Source organism: Lissotriton helveticus, chromosome 4_2 (assembly GCF_964261635.1).
Source record: "Lissotriton helveticus chromosome 4_2, aLisHel1.1, whole genome shotgun sequence".
In the NCBI taxonomy this organism is placed as follows: Eukaryota; Metazoa; Chordata; class Amphibia; order Caudata; family Salamandridae; genus Lissotriton; species Lissotriton helveticus.
Genome location: NC_136064.1, coordinates 111,421,800 through 111,448,974, shown reverse-complemented (window position 1 = coordinate 111,448,974; position 27,175 = coordinate 111,421,800). Strand labels below are relative to the sequence as shown.

At 49.3% G+C, this 27,175-nt stretch overlaps 1 protein-coding gene across 1 annotated transcript in view; it reads right to left on the bottom strand.

Annotated features, from left to right (window-relative positions):
- Positions 1-11,866: 11,866 nt before the first annotated feature.
- LOC144752240 (coiled-coil domain-containing protein 127-like) overlaps positions 11,867-27,175 on the bottom strand; it is a 30,075-nt gene continuing 14,766 nt past the window's right edge. The window contains exons 2-3 of the mRNA XM_078640239.1: positions 16,749-16,879; positions 11,867-12,315 (exon numbers count right to left, since the gene is read on the bottom strand). Coding sequence (XP_078496365.1) covers positions 11,876-12,315; positions 16,749-16,869 — 561 coding nt within the window. The 5' untranslated portion in view covers positions 16,870-16,879 and the 3' untranslated portion in view covers positions 11,867-11,875. The remainder of the gene's footprint in view (positions 12,316-16,748; positions 16,880-27,175) is intronic.

Genomic DNA, 27,175 nt, shown 5'->3' with positions numbered 1-27,175 from the left:
ACATCTCCAGCGGGACAAGGCTGCGGCTGTAGCCGATGAAAGTTTCAAGAGGTCGGATATCCCTTCAGCGAGGACTCGCTGAACAGGATTTGCTGCTGCTGATATAGAATGTAGCAGGAGCTGATGCAAAGTCAAGCCAAGCGTCTATGCACCTTAGATGGATTGGCTATATTAGGTAATTCCCAGTCTCCTCTCGATTCTCAGGGCACTTTTTAATCTGAATATTTTCTACGTCCCACGGTTTAGTTTTGGGCTATCTGAATGAATGAATGAATATAAAATTTATAGAGCGCTAACTTTGCCCAAGGGCGCCAAGGCGCTAACAGCAGAACCACATGCAGGCAGGAAAAGCACACTTAGACTAGCATCTAAGGGAACAGACAGGTCTTTACCACCTTTCGAAAAAGAGTGTATGAACGTTGTCCAGCAAATTCGTCTGGAAGAAAGTTCCATAATTTAGCAGCTGCCGTTGAAAAGGATCTCCCATCCCATCTCATCCTTTTAAACCTAGGAACCGTAAGAAGATGCTTACTTGCTAACTTAAGATTCCTAGTAAGGACATAGTGATGAAATAGTGCTTTAATGTCATCAGGACCCAGGCCATAATAAGCATTATGATTGAGGCAGAGGGTTTTGAACATAATCCTACGGTCAATCGGAAGCCAGAGCGGAGAAAGCAGAGAGGCCGAGACTGAATGATGTTTGGGCAAGTCAATCACCAGCCTGGCCACAGCATTATTCACCAGCTGCAGGCACCGCAACTGTCCCTTGTTAATACCCAGATAGAGGGCATTACAATCTAGACAGTATTAAAGCAACAACAACTTGTTTCCGTGCCACGAGCGAGAGAAACTGCGAGATCTTCCTTATAATCCTTATTAGCCCGAAACAGGTAGCCACAGTCCTACTAATCTGTAAATTCAGGGACAAAGAATTGTCCAACAGGACTCCCAGATTTGTTCCATGGGAGACTGGGTATGGGCAAGTGCCCAAAGATTCGGGCCACCACTCCCCGGACCAGATGTTCGCCTTGTCCCCAAAAATAAGTACCTCCGTCTTCTCGCCATTCAATTTAAGATAGTTTGAACCATCCAAGACGACACTGCTTGCATACTGTTTTTAAAATTGCAGGCAGCGTCACTGTTGTTATGAGTGATGGACACCATGATCTGTGTGTCGTCTGCATAAGACAACACTTTCAGTCCAAAAGATTTTACCACCTTTGCTAGCGGGGCAACATAGATATTAAACAATGTGGGGCTCAAGGAAGAGCCCTGAGGCACACCGCATAAAAGGGGGGTCGGATCAGAGTAGAAATTGCCCAATTTCACTGTTTGGGTCTGCTCACTAAGGAAGGAGGCGAGAAGTTCTTGAGCCGAGCTCCCAACACTTATCTCCCTGAGCAGCTTTGGCAATACTTTCATCGTCCAGAACAGGAGGCACACCACTTGGAGAGTCAGGACTCACTCAGGCTGGGTCCAGGTGCTGGTTCAAGTTGGTTGGAGGCTTTTCTCTTCCTGTGGCTCTGAAGAGGCGGTCAGCCAAATAACCCTTGAAGTCACTCTGGTGTTCTGGGGCTCAAGCAGAAAAACAGGTCTCGAGTAGCAGGGCAGTCCTCTGAGAGCAGAGGGTCAGCTTCAGGTAGCAAGGCAGTCCTCTTGAAGCAGCAGGTAGTCCTCTGAAGTACATAGCAGGCCTCAAACAGCAGGGCTGTTCTCCGAGAGTCCTTCGCAGGTCCGGAAATGAACTGAACAGTGGGTTTAAGAGGCCTATTTTCTTTTTTTCTTTTTAAATTCTTTTTATCAACAATGGTGAAACAGGTGGCAATCATCACATTCAAGGAGTTAATCGGCTACATTTAAGTGCAGGGAGTTCCAGGACATAAATAATCATCACTGTATGAGGGCATACAGAAGTACATCAAACAGAGTTCACAGTACAAGTGGTTCGTCATTAAAAGCGGTCTGGGGGGTTCACAGATGTTCCCTCTATATTCGTTCCAGGCAGTCCATATCTGCATCCATTTCCGAGGGTATCCCCGTGCCTCATACACAGTCTTCTCCTGGAGCATGCACCAGTCCATGTCAGTTTTCCATTGACCGATCTTAGGAGGTTGAACCACCCCCTACAGCCTAGCAATGTTCCTCTTAGCGACAGTGAGGCACAGGAGTCTCTAGGTTTCCCTTCTTTGTGGATGGCCACTATTGTGGCAATACGCTGATCCCGCGGCAGAATACCTAGTTGCTTGCTCTCCTCAAACATCTTTTTAAGGTATGGGGCAAGGCCAGAGGGCGCTAGCTTATATAGTTCTATTGGTAAGCCGTTGGGCCCTAATGCTTTTCCAGACCGGAGGTCTCCGATTGCTCGGGTCAGTTCCTCAACAGTGAGTGGCGCCTCCAAGTCCTCTCTCTCCAAGTCTGAGAGAGTGGGCATTCGAATATCGGTCAACAAGGAGACCGAGTCGTCCTCTGGTCTATCAGAGCCTTTACTGTATACCTTATGATAATGTGACGCGAATTCCCGCACTATGTCACGGGGTTCGGTGATTGCGTCACCAGACTCTGTTTGAAGCTCAGCGACTATCCTTTGTGCCTGTTGCTTTTTGTCTAGCCAGGCTATGAGCTTGCCCGCTTTGTCCCCTTGGTCGTACAATCTACCCTCTTTGTCCCTGGCTATGGTCTTGGCAGCATCGGTGACTAGGGCTCTGTATTCCGCCGCCTTGAGTTCCATAGGATGAACTGCCATGGGCTCCCCCTCTGCGGTAGCCTCTGCTTCTCGCTGCAGAAGGTCTCTTTCCAGGTTTACGATTTGCTCTGCACGCTCCTTTCGGCGACCAGAGATTGCCGATAGGGCCTCTCCTCTAAGCACGGTTTTAAAGGTCTCCCAGAGCACCGTGGACGAGGCCACCGTACCATCATTTTCTGCGAAGTAGCGGTCTATGGAAAGGAGGAGACTACGTCTGATGGGTTCTCATCGCAAGTACCACGCGTTAATCGGTGCCGTGCAGCCCTCTTGTTTGTCGCCCAGAGTGAGGTGGGCAAACAGCGGCGAGTGGTCTGAGATTCCTCTCGCCAGGTGTGTGACCTCTTGAAGTGCTGTGTCGAGATATTGTGGCGCTAGTATGTAGTCGAGACGTGAGAACGACCGGTGTGGGCCCGAGAAGAAGGTGTACTGTGTGTCTCGTGGGTGGCGGGTGCTCCACAAGTCTAGGAGGCCGAATGCATCTAAAAAGTCAGTAAGCCATCTGTGACCTTGTGGGATATCTCTAGGTGGAAATCTGTCTAGGGTCCCGGATACTACAGCGTTAAAGTCTCCCCCTTTCAGGAGGCGTCCCTCGGGAAGCGAAAGGATCATCTTACCCAGATCTTGATATGATTGTGTTTGGAGACCAGGTGGTATGTAGACCGTGACTAGGTTAACCTTATAACCCTCCCAGGAACCTGACACCGCAGCAAAGCGTCCCAGGGGGTCGGAGTCTGAATGTTCAATTACTAAGGGGAAGTTGCGCCGAAGCATTATGCCTACCCCTCGTGATCCTGAGGTGAAACCAGAGTATGTCGCCATATAATAACCCCATCGGTTCAATGCATGGCATGTGTTGCCTAGTAAATGTGTCTCCTGCAGGAGTACTACGTCAGGGAGATGTCTTTTAATAGCTTGCAGAACAATGGTGCGTTTGAGCTTGTCCCCAGCCCGTTGACGTTCCAACTCAGTACATTTAGACTCTTATCCCACTTCCTCAGGACGTGCAACTACTGACGGATTGTCCCTCCAAACCTCCTGCAAGTGTGCAGAACAGTATTTCTGACCTGAGGCCCTGTCTAGAGTAGCGCAACTTACGACATAACAATAACATAGTTGAGGTGACATTGCCAAAATCACGTAACTGACCCCTACCACCTTCTATCCCCTCCCACCCACTTCCCCAACACCCTGTGTCCCATCCCCCCGCCCTGCCGCCCTGCTCCGCGGGTTTAGAATGACCCACATCCCCAATTAGCAGAGTGCCTTTCGCCCCAATTACACACCCCGAAAGGGAACTAAAAAACTAAGCAACCCGTCTTCCCTTCTTGAAGGACCTTTCACTCGGAGCGTGTACCGGCCCCGACCCCACCCGCCGCCCGCGTCTCCCCCCCCCAACTTCCATATGAGAATTGTTCACGAGTCCTGCAAGTTGGAGTGCCCAGTGTCTCAGTTATGCTGCCAAATGGGTCACTAACCCCCCTTAGGTCAGCAGTTCAGGACCAGAAGCAACAGATCAATTTACAAAGTGACACTTATCAGCATCCTGGGTCTCTCGATTTCCGCCTCAGGACGTCTCGCTTCTGATTCTCTCAACTCGGACTTGCGGAGCGGGAACTCCAGGAGCGTTGACTTTGACCATCTTGTTCAGATCTCCCAGCCGCAGAGCCCGGAGATGCAATCCGGGTGTCTGTCCAGTTCTGACCCTCAGCTCCCCGGTCGACGACGGGCGCCTCCTTATCAATCCAGTCCTGCACCTACGACGGCGAGGTGAAAAAGAAGGATTTGTCTCCCATGAGAACCTTGAGTTTAGCAGGGAAAAACATCATGTATTTGATGCCTCTTTCTCGAAGCGCTCCCTTCACACCCGCAAAGGATCTCCTCTCCCGTTGGACCTGGAGGGTAAAGTCAGGGCAGAATCGAATTGTGGCATTTTCATAGAGTAAGTCCCCAGCTTGCCTGGCCGCCTGCAAGATGGCGTCTCTGTTTCTGTAGTTGAGAATTTTAGCAATGATTGTCCTCGGTGGCGCTCCCGGTTTAGGTTTTGGAATGGGCGCCCGGTGTGCACGCTCAACGGTAAATATTTTGGACAGGCATTTCGGCTTGAGGTGATTGAGGATCAAGTCCTCAACAAAGAGTTCCACACTGGGCCCCTCGAGGTCCTCCGGCACACCAACAAGGCGGACATTCCTCCTTCGGGCCCTCCCCTCCTGGTCGTCCAGCCGGAGCGTCATCTGGCGGTGTTGATGGACCAGATCATTTACGCGCCTCTCCAGTTGCTTCGTCGACGTCTGCAGTTCCGTAATGCCAGCCTCATTAGCCTTAGTCTTTTCCGACGTTTTGTTGATGTCGGTTCGGAGAAGGTTGAATTCTATGGCCATCTCGTCGATTTTGATTTCCAGGGTCGTGCCCAGCGATTGAATGGCAGTCATAATGCTGGCCAGCGACGGTTCTTTCGGACTCTGTCGGTCGCTTGCCGGCACTTCCGTCCGCGGCGTGCCCCTCTGCACTGTATATTTGTCGAGGTTATTTGACTGGGTGGAAGTACCCTGCTTAGGCCTCATGTTGACGCTTCAATTGTAGCCCAGGCCGGTGGGTATGAACGGTGATATGGTGCGGTATAGGGCCTCAGTCAGCAGGTGGTGGACGGTCTATTATCAGGAACGCTATTGATACAGGCGCTATGGCGTATCAGTAGACAGTCTCACCGCAGCCGCCCCGCCAGCTCACCTACGCGCCACATGGGAGGGAAGTGGGTTCTGCCGCTTACAGGACAGGATCGCTATAGCAGGCGTAGCAGGTCTGTGCGGCAATAAAGTCCGTTAAGGCCCAATGAGTGTTCCGCAAGATGGCCAGGGCACAGAGAGCTGCAGAAGGAGAGCGCCCAGCGCCGACGTGAGGCACGGGCAGGGCTGGCAGCCGCCCTCGCGCCGTCTCGCCCAAGCTATGGTTCAGGAACCACCTCCCGACTTTAAAGGGCCCATCCGCTCACCAGGCCCAGGTCTGAAAGGGCTGCAGCCACCCAGCGTAGGCGTGATGGTGTGTCATAGGTTCCGTCGTTCTCGGTGCGTCGCCGCCTCACACTTAGGCCTCTTCTCCTCCCCCGGCCGTTGTGCCACAATCCTGATCGTGCTGGCGATGTGGAGAGGGTCACAGCACCCCGGGGACCTCAGCCCCCACGGGGCGCGGCGCAGATGAAGCCGGGCGTGACTCTCAAGGCCCAATCCGCCTTCGAAAAAACTAGGCCGCAAGCCGGGGGCTCAAGTAGCGCGGCACGCCGGCCGCGAGGCACTCACCTCTCGGGCCGTCTCCCGGGCCGCCACACCGAGGGCCGTTTCTCGGCAGCGGAGAGACGCAGAGGGGTCAGAGCCAGACTGCTGGGTGCAGCGCAGTTAGGGGAACACAGCAGCACTGGGAGTCCGCAGGAATCGGTGGATTTTGGGCAGATATCAGGCAGTTGGAGGCTCAGGCCGACGGAGCTCCCGGTTCAGGCGGCCATTCCAGCCGGCGCCAAGCCAAGCCCCCTCGAGGCCTATTTTTTAATACGTGGTGTCAGCTATCAAGTGGAAGAAATGTCAGGTGTTTACCACCCCTCCGCCCCCCACACACAGATAGTTCACAAATGTCCTGCCGCCCCGACCTGGACAAAGAATGTCTGGAGACAAAAAAGGCTAGTGTGAAGTGCTTTGTGTGTGTGTTCAGGTGTAAAGGCAAGTGGGACTGTGCACAGTTCCACCAATCCCATCCTTCCAACACCCAGTCTACCTTTGTGTTACTGTTTGAGAGGAATACACGAAGGCCAACTGCCAACTACACAGTCTTGTGACCCACGATACAGGTACCTAATGGTTAGGACAAGAAAATGGCAGCTTTCGAAAGAATTGTGACTAAAAATGCGACTATCATTAAAGAGGATTTTAAATTACAATTCCTCAGACACCAAACATGATATGGTGGTTAATCAACTAATGGATTGGGTTGATGAGAATAATGCCCTGTCCCCTTATCAGGCTGGTTTTCAGCGGGCTACAAGTACAGTCGACCAGGTGTTTCGTTTCGCTCTGCTGCAGTGGGGGACGGTGCTGCTTGGCGAGGGCAGCCTGTATGTTGCTTTTGTCGACCTGCGGTCTGCCTTCGACCTGGTCCCAAGGAGAAAGCTCTGGGCAGTTCTGAGCGAAATTGGTCTTCCGGCCGAGTTACTTACCCTGATAATGAGGTTGCATGAAAGCAACTTTGCTAAAGTCCAATGGGGTATGAATGGCGAATCATCTGCCGATTTCCCGATCGAACGTGGAGTACGACAGGGGTGTGCAATGGCCCCCCTGCTTTTTTCCCTATTTATCAATGGGATAGTGGCTCGGATGCTGGAAGCCAGTGTCGACGCACCTTCGTTGGCGGGCCTCAGGGTTCCGATCCTGATGATCGCCGACGACACGTGGATTTTAACCAAGACGCCGGCTGGCCTGCAGCGAGCTTTAAACATTTTCGACCTCTTCTGTGGGGAGCATGGTCTGGAAGTCAACGCGGCCAAGACCAAGCTGATGGCTTTTACACCAAAACGCAGACCCCGGTTAAAAATACTCTTGAATAACTGTAAGCTTGAGGTGGTTACTGTATTTACCTATCTTGGGATACAGATAGCAAATAATTCAAGATGGTCCCAGCATATAGAAAAGGCGGTTTTGAGGCACCAACAGATCTCGGGGGCGCTTAGGGTGGAACATAAAAAGTCGAAATCCAAGCCTATAAAACCCATCTTGGCTGTATATGATGCCAAGGCTCTTGGGTCTGCTCTGTATGGGGCTGAGTTGTGGGGATTTGGGAATCTCCTCCCCTTGCAGATATCTGAGAATAGGTTCCTTAGGGGAATTACAGGACTCCCGCAGAGTACACCATTAATCCCACTCGGTCTTGATCTAGGGAGAAGATCAGTTAGCAGCCAAGCGAGGTTGCGCCCGATTCTCTATTGGAGACGCCTTTGGACTACCCCGGAGATCCGGCATTATGCAGAGGGGTTCCAGGCCATAATCAAAGCTGACACCTTTCACAAGATAGTCTGGTTAAAAAATCTCAGGACTGCATTGGGCGATCTTGGCCTCTCTAATCTATGGGACAATCCGTCTGGGGAACCCTTCCCAAGTAAAAATATGATCAAAGGCTTATACTGGGATTGGGTAGATGGAAGACTCTGGAGTAAAACGAGATCTGACACAATGACGGGGCGTTTCTTTGACGTCAAATTGTATCCTGCATTAGAACCATATTGGGACAGCATTACCAACCCAGGGGATAGGAAGCTTTTCTTTCAGTTAAGATCAGGTGCCCTCCCTCTAAGATCATTGACAGGCAGGTGGAGGAGTTCGACCACCTCTTGCTGCCCAGCCTGTGGTGCGGCAGATGAAAGTTTAGGCCACTTTCTATTCTTATGCAAAGCTTACGCCACCCAGAGAAGAGTATGGTTAGCTCCTGTCTGTAGAAATCTAGGGACATCTAGGGGAGTTGAAGCACTACGAATACTCTGTACCACCGCTGAGATGCCTATTGTCTTAGGAACAGCAAAGTATTTGGGGTGGGCATGGTCCATTAGGCGGAGGGCAATCGCTACTAATGTAAATTGACTGGAGTACTCCTTGTGGTTTTTATGTAATCATACATCAAAGATTTTTAATGTTTATGTCTGTACAATTGTTTTATAATGTCGTATAATTAGGAAAAATCTTTTTTAAAGAATGTATTTTAAATGTATGTTTGTGCTTTTATGAGTAGAATTCTCGAATAAAGCTTTGATGATGATGATATTTCTACCCATTTTCAAACAAAATATATCACTTATAAAACGTAATAAGGCAATCCAATGTTATCTTATGGGAGAGGTAGCATTTAATTTACTGCCCATGGGTATATGGCATGCCACTTTACTGGGGATTTATGAGTAAATTAAATATTCCATTCAGGGGTCAGCCAATTAATCCATGTTTCATGGGTGAGCCCAAGCACTTTAGAAGTATTTAGCAGTCCTAAGGCCAACAAGAATAAATTCAGCAAAACAGGAGGGAGAAGTAATAACTTTTTGGGGAAGACCACCCTAAGGCTGACTAATCGAACACTACTACTGAGCTGTAAAGGGATAGATGGTACGACAGTATAAGACGTTCAGGTAAGAGTTTGCCGGGGCTCTCCCAGGACATGAGATGGCATTGGAGGGCCTTCCTAAATACCGGTTCGGAGGAGAGTGTGGACAATTAGCAGTAGCTTGGAGGTGCAGGATGTTGCGAGCAGGGTGATGGCTGGAGAGCTGATGTTTAGGAGTGAGAAGGAAGCCAAATTTGGGAATAATGTGAAGTCCAGGGTCTGATGCTTGAACAGGGCCAGTCTGGAATGCATGTTAAGTGTATCTTTAAAGAGCCCTGTCAGCCAAGAGCATATCCTGGTGCTGTAGTAGGTGCAATAATAGCCTGACCTAGAGCTGGGGAGTGGACCTTGTTTCAGAACTCCAAGATAGAAGAAGCAGCTCTGATGTATAGCAGCAGCAGATCATTCCTGGCTTTATGCACGATGCAAAAGAAAGCCCAACCTCCTCTTCTTGGGCTGTGTATGCGCAGGATGTGTGCCAGTAAATAGCCCAGCAGAGGTGTATTGTGGGTTTGTGAAAAGAGATTCCTTTATGGAGGTAGACTGGGCCAATGTTGTGGAGTGCTTTGAAGGTGTGCATGAGGAGCTTGAACTGGGCTCATTTGGGTAGCGTGGAAGGTTGTATGTGATCCTGGCTGCCAGGTACTAAATGGCTTGAAGTCGTTGGATGAGTTTTTGGTTGGGTCCGCCATAGAGGGTGTTCCTGTAGTTCAGCTTGCTTGTGACAAGGGTGTGGGTGATGGTTTTGTGGGTGCGGTTGGGAGGCACTTGAGGATTTTTTCAGCATCTTCAGAGTGTGGTAGCAAGAAGATGGGGACAGAGTTGACTGGGGGGGGGGGTCCTGTGAAGTTTGCTGTTGCTAGCAATCCACAAGTTCTTGGCGTGGGAGTTACGGGTGGGTGTGGGTTCAAGTTCGCCCGGCCACTAGGTGGAGGCCCATGGAGATGCGTTCTTCCTGAAGATCATGACTTCTTGGTGTGAAGTTTGAGATAGTTGGACTTCATCCAGTCAGCGACTTTGGTCATGCAGGCGCTGAACTTGCTCTGGGTTATGTTGAGAAAAGAAACAGGTTTTAGTAGGCAGGAAGTAATGGCGCTCAGGCACTATTAACATATGTTCCGTAATAAGTATCAGTGTTCGGAATGGTGCTGACAGGAAGGGGAGACCCTCAAACCCCTCTCACACGCCACACAATCACAAATGAACCAAAGTCTTGCGCACTCAAAACAGAAAAAACAACAAATGTGTAGCTGAACTTGGTCTGGGTGTTGGGAGTCTCGTCCGAGAGGGAGAGTATAAGCTGGCGTAGGATACAACGATGTCGGATGACGCTTGCTAGTTGGATCATGAATGTGTTGAAGAGGGTCGGGCTCAGTGAGGATTCTTGTGGTACACCACGTCTGTGGGCATACGAAGAGCAGAGGTCCAAGCTGACTGTGTCCTTCCGGACCGCGGGTACTTGGATTTCAGATGGGGTGGGATAAGGTGTTGAATGCCGCGGAGAGGTCCAGAAGGATGAGGTTTTCTATTCTGTACAGGATCACACTGATGTCATCTGTGTTGGCGACGAAGGCTGTCTCAGTGCTGAAGTGTGCTCTGAAGCCAGATAGAGGGACGTCAAGGAGCTTGGGAGAGGAGTTGGCCTAACGGCTAGGGCGCTCGACCTCGGACCTGGGGATCTGGGTTCGAGTCTCGGTAACAACGGCAAAAACCTCCTGTGATTCTGGGCAAATCACTTAATCTCCCCGTGCCTAAAATTAATGTGTGTCCGCTCTCATGTAACGTAACTGGTGCTATGTAAAGCGCTCTGATACCTGATTCGGTTCGGGTCTAGTTCGCGCTATATAAAACTCTGCAAAAAAAAAAAAAAGCAGCTGGTGGCGTTTGCAGAAGTTTGGAAATTGTACACAAGGGAAATTTTATGAATCTATCTTGGGGCTTCAAAAGAAGACTGAGGTTAAAAGGGTTATAGTACTAAAGTTAGTTAAGAATTAGAGAGTTGTCAGAGGTCTCAGATGTTTGGCAGAAGAGGGGCTGCTGGATTCTCCAAATGCTGAGGATGTATAAGCAGTTAGGAGTTAGAAAGAGGCCAATTTAATTTAAGATTAAAAGTGTGTACCCAAGTTTCTTCCTGAGGGCCAGAGTGGAGCTGATCTCTTGGGGCAAGAGATGCATTATGCCCATTAGAGAATGTTATTCACAAGTTCTGGTGAAAATATGCAAGTGAGAGGTACAATTAAGGCAGCTGAAGAAACAAATGGCTTTTCTTGTTCAACGAGACGATCCACTGGCTGCAGCTTGCACATGGGCTCATTGTTTCGGCTATCGTGGAGAGACCATAATGTTTGGTCTGAGATGCGTCAACCACATCACATGTGCCCTGATGGCTCTACACCAACTCTAGTTGAAAGAGAAACCAAGATTCAAGACACCGGTCTTATGCTACTTGACACTCTTAGATATTGGTTCACGATGTCCCACCATGGCACCAACCCATGCGCTCTAGGTCGTGCACCCCGAATCTACTCACAATACACGCAGCCATGTCTGGAGCATTCAGTGTAAGATCAACACACGCTCACAGTCCTACACTTTGGAATATCCACCTCACGTGGGAACTCCTGAAGCTCCAAAGAGGAGGAAGCCGCACGGGTTCTGCTTTACATATGGTCAGGACACGCATCTATTCACGACATCCAGCTCCTCGGGCCTACTTCACATTGTGCAGTGTCGGATGGCTGGTTTCACATTCTTCTCCCCTTACTGCTCTGCAAACCAGCTCCTCAAGACCAGACGAGGCCAGCCTGGGCCTTCCTGCCGGTGGTGCCCCAGGTGGCGGCAGCTTCATGCCGAAGAACTGATCCTTAAAAAAGAGTGTGTGCTGAAACACTTTCTTGTACAGACTTATAAGAAGCTGGCTAATGAATACATAATTTCTTTATACTCGTGAGTTAGAATGCACAAAAAATACTGAACAATATCAAACTGAACATTCTTGAACCTAAAATTTATTTTTCCCTAATATCCTATTCTCAATCTTTTTAAATTTCTGAGTCTGCACAGACATTTCCCAATATTTCAAGTACACCCACATCAGCTTGCCGTTCTTTCGCAGGTCTTTGTTCGTCAGGTCTGCACAATGTCCGTCATACCGAAAGATGTCCCTCAGACCGGCTTTCAGCTGTAATTCTCGTGCGATCGGATCCGTGTCTGCTTGGTGCAGCAGGTTTTCCTCCATTTCTAATCTCCTTCCTCTGGGAAGAAATGCACTGCAGAAGATGTTCTGCCGTTCCATCAGCGCGTCCTCCACATCTGAGAGTAAGTTTGTTGCCCTTATCTGCCATCTCTGTTCCTTCGCCAGGCACACCCGGTAGGTTTCCCGACCCGATTCCGCTTTTGCCTTCTCCACTTCTTTATGTGTATCCCGGTCCCAGATATAACCTATAAAAACAAAACATAAGAAACAAATGTCAACAAAACGAAGGACTAAAAACAACAAAAATATAAATTTTCCATGTTTCAGCTATAGCCAGAGCACCCTGGGACAGGCAAATGTTGTACAGAATTGTAGAGTGCACTATCAAACGGGAGGGTGCGGAGCAGGTGTGAGTCCAGGTGCACCGAGGGCCTAGTGGGACTACTCGAAAAGCCAGATCTTCAACTTCTTGCCAAACTCAAGAGGTTAGGAGGAGGCTCTTATATGTAGTGGCGGTCGATCCACACCTTAGGAGTGATCTAGGAGAAGGCTTGACCGAATGGTCTTCTGTATGCGTGGGTTGTGTACAAGTGGAGTCCAGATGAACAGAGGTGTCTGAAAGGTTTGGGAAAGCAGATGCCTTTGTTAAGGCATGCTGGGCCAGTGTTATGTAGTGCCTTGAAAGTATGGGTGAGGAGCTTGAATTATGCTCGTTTGTGAATGGAGAGCCAAGGGACCTCCTTCAGGTGTGGTGTGATGTGAGTGTGGCCTGGGAGGTTCGGCTGCAGATTTCTGAATGGTCTGCAGCAGTCTATGAGTTTTTTCTGGATCCCGGCATTCAGGGTCTTCTTGTAGTCTAATTTGCTTGTGACCAGGGCATGTGTGACAGTTTTCCGGGTGTTAATCAGGAACCATTTCAAAACCTTCCTCCGTGTCCTCAGGGTACGGAAGCATGAGGCAGTGATGGCATTAACTTGGGCGGTCACGTTAAGTGCAGTCAATGACGATCCCGTGGCTCTTGGCAAGGGTTTTGGGTGTCTGTCCTAGCTCTATTTTCCAGCAGGTGGAGTGAATGAATGAATGAATGAATGTTGGATTTATAGAGCGCGTGGTTACCCTGGAGCGTCCCAGCGCTGTACCACTGGGGAACCCGTCCTGGCTTTCCCTGAGAGATGGTCCCTTTACTGGGCATCCCCAAGGTGAAGCCAGGCATCCCCGGCGGTGGTGGGCCAGAGTGGAGATTAAGCAAGCTATTGCCCAGAGTTGCAGCGTGGGACCCCATGGTTAGAGTGGCACCGAGGCGAGATTTATCGGACCCGCTGACATTGGTCCTGCACCCGGCCGCGTCGGGAATTGAACCCTGGTCCCGAGCCGACCTCAGCCTCCGGGTCTGCCGCCTCTTACCGTTGAGCCACACTTCTTCACGCTGAAGTGCTCTTCCAGAAAATCATCCAGTGGGTGACCTCAGTCATGCAGGTATTGAACTTGTTCTAGGTACTATGCGTCTTATCTGTGAGGGAGAGAATGAGTTGTGCCATCGGCGTGGGAGAGGACGTTGATGTCATGAGAGCAGATGAGGCTAACTGGGGAATCATGTGTGTTGAAGAGGGTCGGGCTCAGCGACGATCCTTGTGGAACTCTGCAGATGAGGTCGTGGGCGTCCCTAGCTGGCACCGTACACCTCGGTGATGGACTAGGTCCTTCTAGTCACAAAAAAGGAGATCCATCGGCGTGCCTGGCCTTGGATTCAGATGCCTGCACGTGTTGGACGAGGATGGTGTGAGAGACCAGGTCAAATGCTGGATAGAGTTCCAGACCGCTGCAGGGTCTCCTTTGTCCAGAATCACGCAGATGTCATCCGTGGCAGTGATGAGAACAGTTTTCGTTTGTGTCTGAAAACAGACTGAGTGCTTTCGAGAAGTTAGTGGTTGTTAAGGTATTCAAAGAGGCTACTGTTGATGATTTTACAACAAGCTAAACAACACATCTGTGCCCTATTCGGCACAATGGTAATCAGAGATTTATGGTGCACTTTTACTGTGCTGGGTGTGTGTGTATAGTTGTCAGACCTGGCATCCTTAGTGTTGTTTGCAGCCTAACCTCTTGCCTTCAAACCTCCTCTTTTGCGGACTCAGTTTTTGAGGCCTTTAGGACTCTGCACACTTTAGCACTGTAAGCCAGTGCTAAAGTGCCTGTGCTCTCTTCTTAAAACATGGTAGCATTAACTTACACCCAACTGGCACATCTTATTTACTTATATGTCCCTAGTAAAGTGGTATCACACGAACCTGGTGTCTGGAAGTTATATTGAACTAGTGGGCCTACAGCATCCATTGTACTACCTACTTAAGTTGCCCTTTCAAGCAAGTCTCAGGCATGCCATTGCAGCCGGTGTGTACAGTTTTAAACTGCCAATTTGACCTGGCGAAATAAACTGTTTGTCAGGCTAAAACGTTTCTTTTTAATACATATAAGTTACCCCTAGTGTAGGTTCTAGATAACCCAGAGGGCAGGGTGCAGTATATTTAAAAAGTTGGCTGTGTTCTTTTTAGTTTTACATGTTCTGGTAGTTAAAAACTCTGAAATTCGTTTTTCACTACTGCAAGGCCTACCTATCTTATAGGATAACAATGGAGTTACATTATTACATTTATTAAGTGGTCATTTCCAAATGGGAGCAGGTACAAGTCATGTTTGGTGTCTTTGGAATTGTAATAAAAAATCCTTGCTCAGCCTGTCTAAGTCATGTGACTGGGTGCAGCTAACAGCTGGGCGTTGTGTATTCCTCTTAGACAGCCACACACAAAAGATAGCTTAAGTGTTCCTGGATGGGCCATCACTGGCAGGATGGGAGGACGGAGCAGGACACAGCCCTACTTACAGTTGAATAAGCTGTGTCCTGCCTGCACACAAAGGGCTGCATACCCCCCCTGTAGTTAGTCTGGAGCCAGGACAGGGAAGGCAGAATGCCTGTGGACTTCAAGGGGCAACCTCTAGAATCTTCTCTCGCTTCAAAGGAAGACCCAGGTATAAATATTGGACCATAGGAACCAACTCATCACAATACTTCTGGACCTGTAGAGACTCTGCCAGGAAGAAGGACTGCTGTGCTGCTGAAAGGACTACCAGTCTGCTGGACTGCTGCCATGACCTGCTGCCCTCTTGCCTGGGTGAGAAGGATTAGATCTTCAATTGTTGAAAGTAGGAACCCAGCATGACTAAAAGGGCTAGTTGCCTGGCCTCCTGATTAGAGCCTTAGGGACAGAAGGCTCCAACAACTTTGAACTCTGCATCTGTACTCTGCCATCTGTGAGTCCTATCCTGCCAAGTGGCGCCACCCCAGTCCTGGACCCTTGGTAGTTGGCTGAAAGATGCTCTGCCAGCCATCACCTCTCCTGCCTGGCGCAATTCCGAGCAGAACCAATGCATCACCTCTGATGCGAGGATTCTCCGAGAGCAAGGACTCTGCATTGACCCCTCTCAGCCTGCATCGAAACTGCCACTGTGCAAAGCTTCGCCGATGCAGGCCCCCACGTTGCAAATCTCTCATCGACGGAGCAGGATCTTGCATTGCAGCCTTGCAGCTCTTCGGAACTGACACATCGCTATCCCTCATCAACAAGATCCTCCACGATGACCCAGGACCTTGCATCGCAGCTCTTTGGAACCGACGCATCTTTGATTTGGGACCTCACAATACTCAGCAACCAGGACTTAAGGTACGCTTGTTGAGGGGGCCTAAGTGGCTCCCTGTGGACGGCCTGCACTCCATTGTGGTTGGCTTGAACTTGTGAGTTTATCCAGGTCTGGTGCAATCAGATATCCACAGTGGGCGCTTGTGTTTTTTTTAGCTATATTCAATGAAATCTTGCTCTGTGCCAAGCCACCAGAGAGTTGAGCACAGGTTAAATTAGGGTTTGCTTGTGACTCACCCGTAAAATGATTGTGGCAGCTGAGTAGGGTTTCACTTCCCTTCCACCAGTAACCCAATTTTTTTACAGTAGTGTTCTGTCCTATGTGTTGAGTAAAGAGTTTCTGAGTGAAAGCCTAACTTCCTACCTGTACTTTGGAAAACGGTTCTCATCAACTGCCACAATGATCCTGTCTCCTCTTGATAATGACCAGATGTGCACTCTGCCGACTCAATACTGGACTGTTTTCAGAGGAAGAAGGCAAGAGCAAGTATGAAAGACTTTAGAAAGGGTCTTCAGTGTTAAGGACAGCTCTGGGTCTACTTTGACTTACTGCCCTCCACACCATCAGGGCACCGGCAGATCATACGGTTCACTCTCCAGCCACACCAACAAGTCACCAGCAGATGTAAAAAAAAAATCCATATTTGTAAAGCGCGAACTACTCTCAAGGCGCTGGGGGCCGTTGTGGAAATTAAGTGAGTTATTGCCCAGAGTCACATGGTGGTAGGCTTACCTGCCACCGGCACCGGGATTGAACTGTGAACCCCGTGGTCCGGAGTCAGCCACCCTGGCCGCTGCACCACACCTCTCCTCCAGATCACAGCGGTCACTCACCATCTGCACCATTGACTCTCACTAAAGAATTTCTTTTTCTCATCTTGGATTTGTGATTAGTTTTTAGATGGTCTGAAGTTCATACGTGGCACATACTACCAGATAAGAACCGCCCTGTTTAAGCATATGTTTAAAATAAAGAAACTTACGAAGCACAGCCAGGCTCAGCATGGGCACCAGGAGCGCATAATTCCATCTGCTGCCGTCGCCTCGGTCACCCCCACGCTGGGGGTCGATATTCCACTGGGGAGGGTCATTTAAATTATTCATGGTGATCCACCTAGAAATAAACCAACACAACACAAGCCATTAAGAGCAAACAGTACAAAGACAGCCTTTTCTCAAGATACATAATGCAAAGCATATGAACATCTGCATCACGACATATACAGACAAAAGTAATCTTCAAAAAGCTGTGCCGTCCTGCTCGGTTTGTTTTTTTCCAGATAGGTCTAGGTTTTCCCCCCAAGTGAACTCAACAATCTATTAGTCCACTGAAGGTCTCCACATGCGCACTTTCATTTCTTCGGCCATGCAGTACTTACATGGAGAACACCAACATTGTTCCATCATTCTGGCAGCGGGCAGCGACTGTAGGCTGTGATGCTAGCAGAAGAATTATACCACCTATCGGGGCCTGTCTGGTAAAGGTATGTCCAGTGCCCAAGCCATCCTCTCCTGTCTGGTAAAGGTAGGTCTAGTACCCAAGCCATCCTCTCCTGTCTGGTAAAGGTAGGTCTAGTACCCAAGCCATCCTCTCCTGTCTGGTAAAGGTAGGTCTAGTACCCAAGCCATCCTCTCCTGTCTGGTAAAGGTATGTCCAGTGCCCAAGCCATCCTCTCCTGTCTGGTAAAGGTAGGTCTAGTACCCAAGCCATCCTCTCCTGTCTGGTAAAGGTAGGTCTAGTACCCAAGCCATCCTCTCCTGTCTGGTAAAGGTAGGTCTAGTACCCAAGCCATCCTCTCCTGTCTGGTAAAGGTATGTCCAGTGCCCAAGCCATCCTCTCCTGTCTGGTAAAGGTAGGTCTAGTACCCAAGCCATCCTCTCCTGTCTGGTAGAGGTAGGTCTAGTACCCAAGCCATCCTCTCCTGTCTGGTAAAGGTAGGTCTAGTACCCAAGCCATCCTCTCCTGTCTGGTAGAGGTAGGTCTAGTACCCAAGCCATCCTCTCCTGTCTGGTAGAGGTAGGTCTAGTACCCAAGCCATCCTCTCCTGTCTGGGAAAGGTATGTCCACTCCCCCATACCTAGGGTCCCTTGCATGTTATCATGTGTGGCACTTGCAGGCAGCACATGGGTCTGGTATGTACATGCTCCACTACATGGGGGAATTGGAGGCGTCCACTCATGCAGCCAGTGCATGGCTGTACAAGATGCGGTTCCTCCGTAGGATTCTTTGGGTCGAGGATATGAAATCTGGTTCCTTGGGTCACAGGACAGTCATATTGGGACCTAGATTCCATAGGAAAAGCATTTTTTGACTTGCCTATAACTAAGTTGCCATTTGATTAATCTTCACAAAATTTTCCCACAAAAAGTGTGCCAGTGATTGTTGTTGTGCATGGAAAGTTTCGGAGAGACCTGTATAGCGGGGGCCGAGAAAACATGGAGCGGGTGTCAAAAAATGTACGCATCCCATGTTAATTCTCATAAGAATTTTAGACACGACTACAGCCAGAACCATAGAACGGAATTACACCGAATTTGGCAGAAAGGTAGCTGTTGGTCCAGAAAGCAACCTTTTTGTAAATTGGTCTAAATACGTTCAGTAGTTTGGAAGATATTATAGAAAAATCATATTTGGATATCTAGGGATGCGAAGGCTCCGCGAACCCTCCTGATCCCGTGCTGAGATTGGATTGGCTGCCAACACTTCGCCCAAGAAATGCTGGCAGCCATCTCGGGACTCTGCGTAATGTGTTTACATAAACAATTAATTAAAAAGAGGGCAAGGGTAGCAATGGTCCAGGGGTCCCAGAAAGACCCTGTCAGGGCAAAAAACCATTTTTGTAAAAATATTTCTCTGCGACTCCAGTGAAAATTTACAAATAAAATTAAAGGGGATGGTGGTGGTCCCTGGACTGGCCCATGAAAACAGATGGTGGGGGCCCACACAGCCCCTTCTGGAGCCATTAATGGCCCTGGGGACCACCACCCTCATGGCCGGCTCCTGCTATGTCCCCGGGTGCCCGCCCCCGGGACTTAGCTGTTTGCTTTTGCTTGGCGGGAGCCGACAGGTCCCGTCCAGTAAAGGCAGACACTCCACTCCCAGCTATGGTTCCTTTTGTTCAAAGTGCGCATATTTCTAGGCGGGCCCCGCCCTCTTGTCTGCCTCTGGTTACTGCGTCATGGAGGCTGATGGCAGCCAGGCAAAGACGATGATGATAAATTTATAAAGCGCGACTAATACCCTGAGGTGTCTAGATGCCGCCCTCAAACATACAGATCTGGATGGAATAGGTTAGGACTCACACTTTAAAAAGCCAGGTTTTTAGGCTCTTTTCTAAATTTCAGCAGATTGGTTTCTTTTTTTAGTGAGGTTGGCGGAGAATTCCAGAGTTTGGCCGTAGGAACGGTGAAACTCCACTTGGCCATGCTTACTCTAGCGACAGCAAGGTTTCTGTGCTCAGCTGACCTAAGGGATCTTGCTTTTGGATACTGCATTTTGAAGCGCTGGTAGAAAGGGCATCGCAGTAATCCAATCTGGATTATAGGAGTGTAGATACCATTGTTTTTGTAAAATCCATAATTTGAGGGGCGTACTTTCCTCAAAATTTTGAGGATGAAGAAACAGGCGGAAGTGATGTTATTAGTTTGTGCTTCAAAAGATTATTTTGTGCTGAAGATAGCTCCCAAGTTTTTGGCTTTCCACGCTGGCTTTGGCAGAGGCCCCCAGCACACACACTTCACAGACACTTCACACTGCATGGTTTCCATGCTTTAGAGGCTGCTGCTCACCATTGCTCTGTGCGGGGGTGGACTCCTTGTGAAAGGGAAGAATGACGTCACTCGCAGGTGTTAGTCAACGGCTTCATGCTGTAGGGGGTCGAAGACACATGTGACCCACACTCCAACTGACCAATTGATGACGATGGCGTGCTGAAAACCCTTACACGCAAGCACCGTCTGCACGGTTTTAGTAAAATCAAAAGCTCTTGGCTAAACAAAAACCTAAAAATGTTGTCTGACATTTCTAAGTTCAGTTACACATTTGATTTGATTTAGGATTTCTATAGCGCCCGAATCACCCCCACCGGGGTATCTCAGCGCTGTGACTGCTTAAGCCAGTCCAAGGAGGGTTAGAACAGTGTTGTTTTCAATCGTTTTCTGAAGGTTAAGAGGTTGGAGCATTGACGCAGCTGGGATGGGAGCTGGTTCTAGTACCACGGGGCAAGGCGGGAGAATGCTTTGCCGCCCATGGGGGTAGTTTGAAGCATGGAACCTGAAGGAATGCTTGATTGCTAGATCGCAAGGTTCTGGGTGGCACATATCTAGCCAATTTCTTAGTTAGCTGGATCCCATGTTGTTCAGGGATTTGTGGACCACACAGCATATTTTAAATTGTACTCTCTAGTAAATGTGGGAAACATATAAATAATTTAGAAAAAGTAAAACGCACTTCAATTTTTTTCTTTTCAAGTGTGTGTGTGAATGCATTCTTTTTAGGCCGAGCCTGGGCAGCGCATACGCTGCTCTGCGGGACATGCTGTATTCCAGTATGGGCCTAAAGCCCCGCTCACTCTCTGCCCATATTTGTCATTGGCCTGTGTCATTGTCCTTTGTAAATGCTGACTTCTGATTCGTTAATAGGTTTGTTAGTAACTCCTTAGTACTGCCTTGTCTTCATTTGTTACCTCCCATGTGGACTGGGCCTTTTACTTCTGTTGTTACAAGGTAGGTCGTCTTGAGTCTATAAGCATTATTGTCTTTAACGAGTTTCTCCTACTGCAGGCACGACATGCTTTCCCGCAACATTCAACATTCAGCGTGCCATGCGTACTTTCACTGTCCAAGCAGCCCGGGTCAATGGCGCCCGCTTCTTTGAAATGAAATAGGTCTTGCATTTACAAGAGTTTGAGCTATTAGCGTTGCAAATGCTAATTCGCCTTTTATCTATGTCTGAATTATCAAAACAGATAAATAAAAGGCATTGTCATCTACAACGCCAATAGCTTCAACTCTTGCAAAAGCGAGACCTATTGCATTGCAAACGCTTGTTTTAAAGTACCTATGCTTTCAAAAGGCCACATCTGATCTAACCTTAGGTGCCATTTCCCACATAATGGACTTGAATGCAGCAACTCATTTGCAGTAAGAGCCCGTCAGATCGGTCAGGAGTCTGCCGCCCACTGAAGGGGGACGGGGGTGGTGTTGGCACTCCCCCACTGGTGGCATCTACTGCACGGGGGAGCAGGTCCCCTCGTCTCCTCTGCTTCGGTCTTCTCTGTAACTTTTCTCCTCTTTTTTCTTTTTTGCATTCATCTCTTTCCTCTTCTCCTTTCCCAGCGTTCCCAGCGTACCACGTCTACCTTTTCCTCCTTCTCGTTTATCTCCTCTCGTTGTATCTCTCTCATCCCTTCAAATATTTTCCTGTCTGTCTCTCTCACTTACTTTGCCCTTCTTTCTTTCTCGCCTCCTCTCTCCTTATCCCTTTGAATACTTTTCACGCCCCCACTCTCCCCAGACCTGTTTCCCTCTCTTTTTCCCATGTGACCCCCATCATGTCCTCCCTCGCTTGTTCCTTGCCTGTCTGTCTCTCTTCTCCCTCTCATATTCTCCACTGACCCGGTCTCTTTCTCTTACTTTTCTCCTCTGTCTCCATCTTTTTCTTCATCGAGTTCCTAACCTGCCTAGTTGTCTCGCCCACATTTTTCTCTTCTTACCCCATCTTTCTCCCTCTTTTCTACTCTGCCCCTATCTCTTTCTCCCTCTCTTCTCCTCTACCATAATCTCCGTCTCCCTCTCTTCTCCTCTGAGCCCATCTCTTCTCTCCTCTACCCTAATCTCTTTCTCCTGCTCTTCTCCTCTGAGCATAGATCTTTCTCCCTCTGCCCCTATATGTCTCCCTCCCTTTCTCCCTCTGCCCCTATATGTCTCCCTCCCTTTCTCCCTCTGCCCCTATATGTCTCCCTCCCTTTCTCCCTCTGCCCCTATATGTCTCCCTCCCTTTCTCCCTCTGCCCCTATATGTCTCCCTCCCTTTCTCCCTCTGCCCCTATATGTCTCCCTCTTCCTCCCTCTGCCCCAATATTTCTCCCTCTCTTTCTCCCTCTGCCCCTATATGTCTCCCTCTTCCTCCCTCTGCCCCAATATTTCTCCCTCTCTTTCTCCCTCTGCCCCAATATTTCTCCCTCTCTTTCTCCCTCTGCCCCAATATTTCTCCCTCTCTTTCTCCCTCTGACCCTACATTATGTTCCTGTCGTGATCCTTCTAGTTTCTGCTCTGTCTCGCCAACTCTTTTGTCATCTGTCTCCCTCTTTCCTCTTCCCCGGTACCCCATACTCCTCCCCTCTCTCCATCTCCTTTCCCCTCTATTCGCCCATGTCTGCACCTGCTTTCTCTCTTCTACCCAAGATCTCTCATTTGTCCAAGACTCTCTTCTTCCCTCTGTCCCTGTATTGTATGAAACTCCTGTATGGCGTGAGATATTGCACAGGATGCGGGTCCTGTAATATGAATGTATGAAACTCCTGTACAGGATGCGTGTACATACACTCCCTATCCGACGAACCCAACACCAAACTTTCGAGAAGGCATGAAAGCCATCGCCAAATGGATGAAAACAGCTGCCTACAACTAAACACCAACAAAACAGAAGTACTCATCATGGGCCCAAACCCCGACGCCTGGAGTGACACCTGGTGGCCCCCCGGCCTCGGAAGCCCGCCCACCCCCATGGACCACGCACACAACCTGGGAATCATCCTGGACTCAGAGCTCAAAATGGACCGCCAGATCAACTCTGTCTCGTCCTCCTGCTTCCACACCCTCCGCCTCCTATGTAAGACCTTCAATTGGGTCCCCCTTGAACACAGAGAGACCATCAATCATGCCCTGGTCACCAGCAGGCTCGACTACGGCAATGCACTCTATGCCGGAATAAACAAATTCCTCACCCGCAAGCTACAGAACATCCAAAATGCCGCCGCAAGACTGGTCCTCAACCTGCCAAGACACTGCCACATCTCCCAGCATCTGCGCACACTCCACTGGCTCCCCATCGAAGCTAGAGTCACCTTCAAGATGCTAACCCACGCTCACAAGGCCCTCCACGGCACCGGACCAGCATACCTGAACAGCCAACTCAAATTCCACGCACCCCAAAGGACCCTACGATCAGCCCAGCTCTCCTACGCCGTGGTCCCCCACACCAGAAAGACCAGATCGGGAGGCCGCTCCTTCTCCTTCCTTGCGGTCAGAGCCTGGAACAACCTTCCGCTCCACCTCAGACAGATAACATCACTCCCCATCTTAGCAAGAAACCTCAAAACCTGGCTTTGACAGACCCCCTCCTTGATGGACTAGACTCTGTGACCCCCCCCCCCCCTCCACCGCCTTGAGACCCGTACGGGTGAGTAGTCACACTTAACAAACCCCTGATTGATTGATTGATTGTACTGTAATATGAATGTATGAAACTCCGGTATAGAGTTAGATGTACAGGATGTGGGTCTTGTAATACGAATCTATGAAACTCCTGTAGCAAGTCAAGTCAGATACCTGTATTTCGGTGTTACGACATAAAAGACCAACAAGCAGAATAACAAGCACTGGCGTTGACAATAGGTCTCGCAGTAGGAAAGTTGGAGCTATTGGTTTTGTAAATGACATTTTATATTTATATATTGTTATTGACAATGCCAATAACGATATATAAATATAAAATGTAATTTACAAAACCAATAGCTCCAACTTTCCAAATGCGAAACCTATTGGCAACGCCAGTGCTTTTTTATTTATGTGTTGGATGACGACCCTCAGATTCCCACCACCTATACAAAAACCTCCTTAAAGAACACCTTACAGACTTTAGGTTAAGTAGTGATCATCTTACGCCACCAGGGTCTGCTACTAATGAAGCCAATGTGTTCAATCTAAAGTTGGGTGTCAGTGACCCATGTTTACATGATTTGAAGTATGGTATGCACATGAAGCAGGGAACACAAAATCAGGGGTAAAAGCCGAGATGGCTTAAATGTGAAAACTGCTTAAAAAACAGGAGTACACAGGAATCTGAGGATCGAGAAGGGGATGGGGACATAGGAGGCAATGATTTGCGTGGAGCTGGGACACTAGGTTACCCTGAGGAGCCAAGCACAAAGCCTTGATACACAAAAGGGAGAGATTGCCTGGGGTCGTGTTATGCATGAAACACGGGAGTAAAGGAAGCAAGGGTGCACGTAGGGCAGTGCTACGGCGAAAGCACGAGTGCATGTCAGCAACACAGAGAGACAGGAAGCAAAGGGCTGGGGCAACATTACACAGGAAGCATGTGGCACGAGATACAAGGTAACTGTGGAGCAGTGGTACACACGGGGGCAGATTTGCACGTGAGACACAGCACATGTGGAGGAGGGCTGCGCCCGAGGTAGAGACTCCACCTAAAGCACCGTCACAGGGGAATGGGTATTTGTGGAGAAGGGGTAAACATGGGGCAAAATAGTAAGTGAAGCACAGACACACAGGAAACACGGACCACAGGGAGCAGGGCACATGTGGAGGAGGGTTACACCGGAAGCAGAACTCCAAGTCCGTCAAGGGGGAATGGGTACTTGTGGGGATACAGAGTACACGCGGGGCAGAATAACATGTGGAGCACAGACACACGGGAAGCACAGACACACGAGAAGGAGGGCACATGTGGAGGAGGGTTACACCGGAGGCAGAACCCTACATTTGTCACAGGGAATGGGTACTAGTGGGGATACGGAGTACACACAGGGCAGAATAACGAGTAAAGCAGGGACAGACAGGAAGCACGGCACGTGTGGAGGAAGGTTATACTTGAAGCAGAACTCCAAGTAAAGCATCAGGCACGGGAAACAGATTACTTGTGGAGTAGGGGTAAAAATATTGCAGAATAACAAGAGAAGCACCGACATACGGGAAGCACAGCACATGTGGAGGAGGGTTACACCTGAAGCAGAACTCCGTGTAAAGCATCCGTCAAGGAAATGGGGTACTTGTGGGGAGAAGGGGTAAATGAGAGCAGAATTACAAGGAAAGCACAGACACAGGAAGCATGGCACATGTGGAGGACGGTTACACTTGAGGAAAAAGCGCACACAAAGCATCAGGCATGGGAAGCTGGGTACTTGTGGAGCAGTGGTACACGTGTGGAAGAGTTACAAGTGAAGCACAGAATCAAGAGAAGCACTGCACTTCCGGGGATATACCTAGGGTAATATAGGTAAATCAGGGGCATGGAAGCAGAGTAAGAGTGAGGGATGGGTGCCGGCGGCGGAAGATCACACGTGAAGCATGCGGACACTGAAAGTAAAGGTTCAAAGTGGAGAAGAAAAACAAACATGTGTGTCACACACAGGCACACGGGTAAAGACACGGACACTTCTGTGGCACAGACACACAGGCAACAAGCGCTGCAAAATATGAAACTGTTTTCAGCTGTGGCAAGTAGTACAAACAAGCGTTCTGTGTAAATCGTCACCAACACGTACCTGATAATGCAGAGCGGCCGGGAAACTGAAAGTACGGCCTGCCACCGGCCAGCCATGAATAATTAGGGGAGGAGAAGCCGCACAGCACACGCTGGGAGAAGCCCTTTGATGTGCTGTGCGGCCGTGAAAAAATGCAATTAGGAGGGAGGGAGGGAGGCTGATGCGCGTGCTTGTTTGGTCACGTGATTCACGTGAACTTAAAGAAAATCGCACCAAGAAGCCCTTGGTTTGACGAGCTTTTTGAGCACTTGAATTCTCGCTCCGCTCAATGCGCTTGCGCGCATTGATAGGTCACGAGACCTAATAAACCGTGCAATGAATAATAAAAAAGTACCATCATATACCAAAATGTTATTCTTCTTTTTCTTATTAGCGTTAGAACAATCAAAACATTTTAAAATGTTTAAAAATGGTGCCCAATGTTTTGGGTCTCAAATCGAATTCATACCATGAGATGGCAGCTCGTGATTTTTCGCAGACTGCGAACCAAAATAAAATCTTTACATAAGCCTTGAATATTATCACAGTGGAGCATGAAAGTTATCAACCTGTACAATTGATAATATATAGGCTATTTATAAAGTGCATACCCTGATGAGCGTTGTAAGTGTTATTTATACTTGTCATCAGTAATCAAATGCCCGGAGCAGCCTCCTAGTCTTGTGAGTAAGAATGCACGCGCCATGTTTGGGAGTGATAGCGTCTGTGGTCCTGGGTGTTATCATGGCTGGAGCAGGGACCATGTACCGATGCTCCACAGTGGAAACACGTATGTTGAGGCTGCAGATACATTATGCTGGTGCGTGTCCGCTTGGAGTATCCTCGGGGCCTCCCTATGCCGGGCAGACCTGAGGGTCTTACACACAGGTATCACCCATTGGCACCATGCCAGCCTGCACACTGGGCAGGTGAACATGTCACTTGTCCTGCTACACGTCGTGCAGCTGGTTCACCGCCTCTGCTGGCACACATCCCTCTCTCTGGGTGAAGGGGCACCGGGTCGGACCCGTGTCTAAACTGCACATAAGGCTCCCTGGCACGGTTGCCCCCCTCACCCAGGTACGCATCACCAAAGCTCAGCGCCATATAAGGTGGAGCCCAGGGCCTGAAGTCTATTGCAATACCGGAGAGAGGGGTTTGTGAAAAGACCCCATTTTTTTAATTTCAATCACCCACCAGTGTATCGCTCTAAGGTGAGCCTATGTTTGGAAACATCTGCTAACCCATCCACACTCTCACTTGTGGGGTTCCCCAAACACTCAAAATGTATGAACCTGCTTTAGGGGCTCCCATTTAGGGTGGGATTCGAATGTATAGAGTGGCAGGGGTGAAACACCATGTACTTTGTCTTATCAATGTTTATTTCCAACCCCTCTGTGTGCAGTGTGTGCAGTCTGTGTGTGCAGTCCGTGTGTGCAGTCCATGTGTGCAGTCCATGTGTGCAGTCTGTGTGCAGTCTGTGTGCAGTCTGTGTGCAGTCTGTGTGCAGTCCGTGTGCAGTCCGTGTGCAGTCCGTGTGCAGTCCGTGTGCAGTCCGTGTGCAGTCCGTGTGCAGTCCGTGTGCAGTCCGTGTGTGCAGTTCGTGTGCAGTCTGTGTGCAGTCTGTGTGCAGTCTGTGTGTACAGTCCATGTGCAGTCTGTGTGCAGTCTGTGTGTGCAGTGTCTGTGTGTGCAGTGTCTGTGTGTGCAGTGTCTGTGTGTGCAGTGTCTGTGTGCAGTCCATGTGCAGTCCGTGTGCAGTCTGTGTGTAGTCCATATGCAGTCCATATGCAGTCCGTGTGCAGTCTGTGTGCAGTCTGTGTGTGCAGTCTGTGTGTGCAGTCCGTGTGCAGTCCGTGTGCAGTCCGTGTGCAGTCCGTGTGCAGTCCGTGTGTAGTCCGTATGCAGTCCGTATGCAGTCTG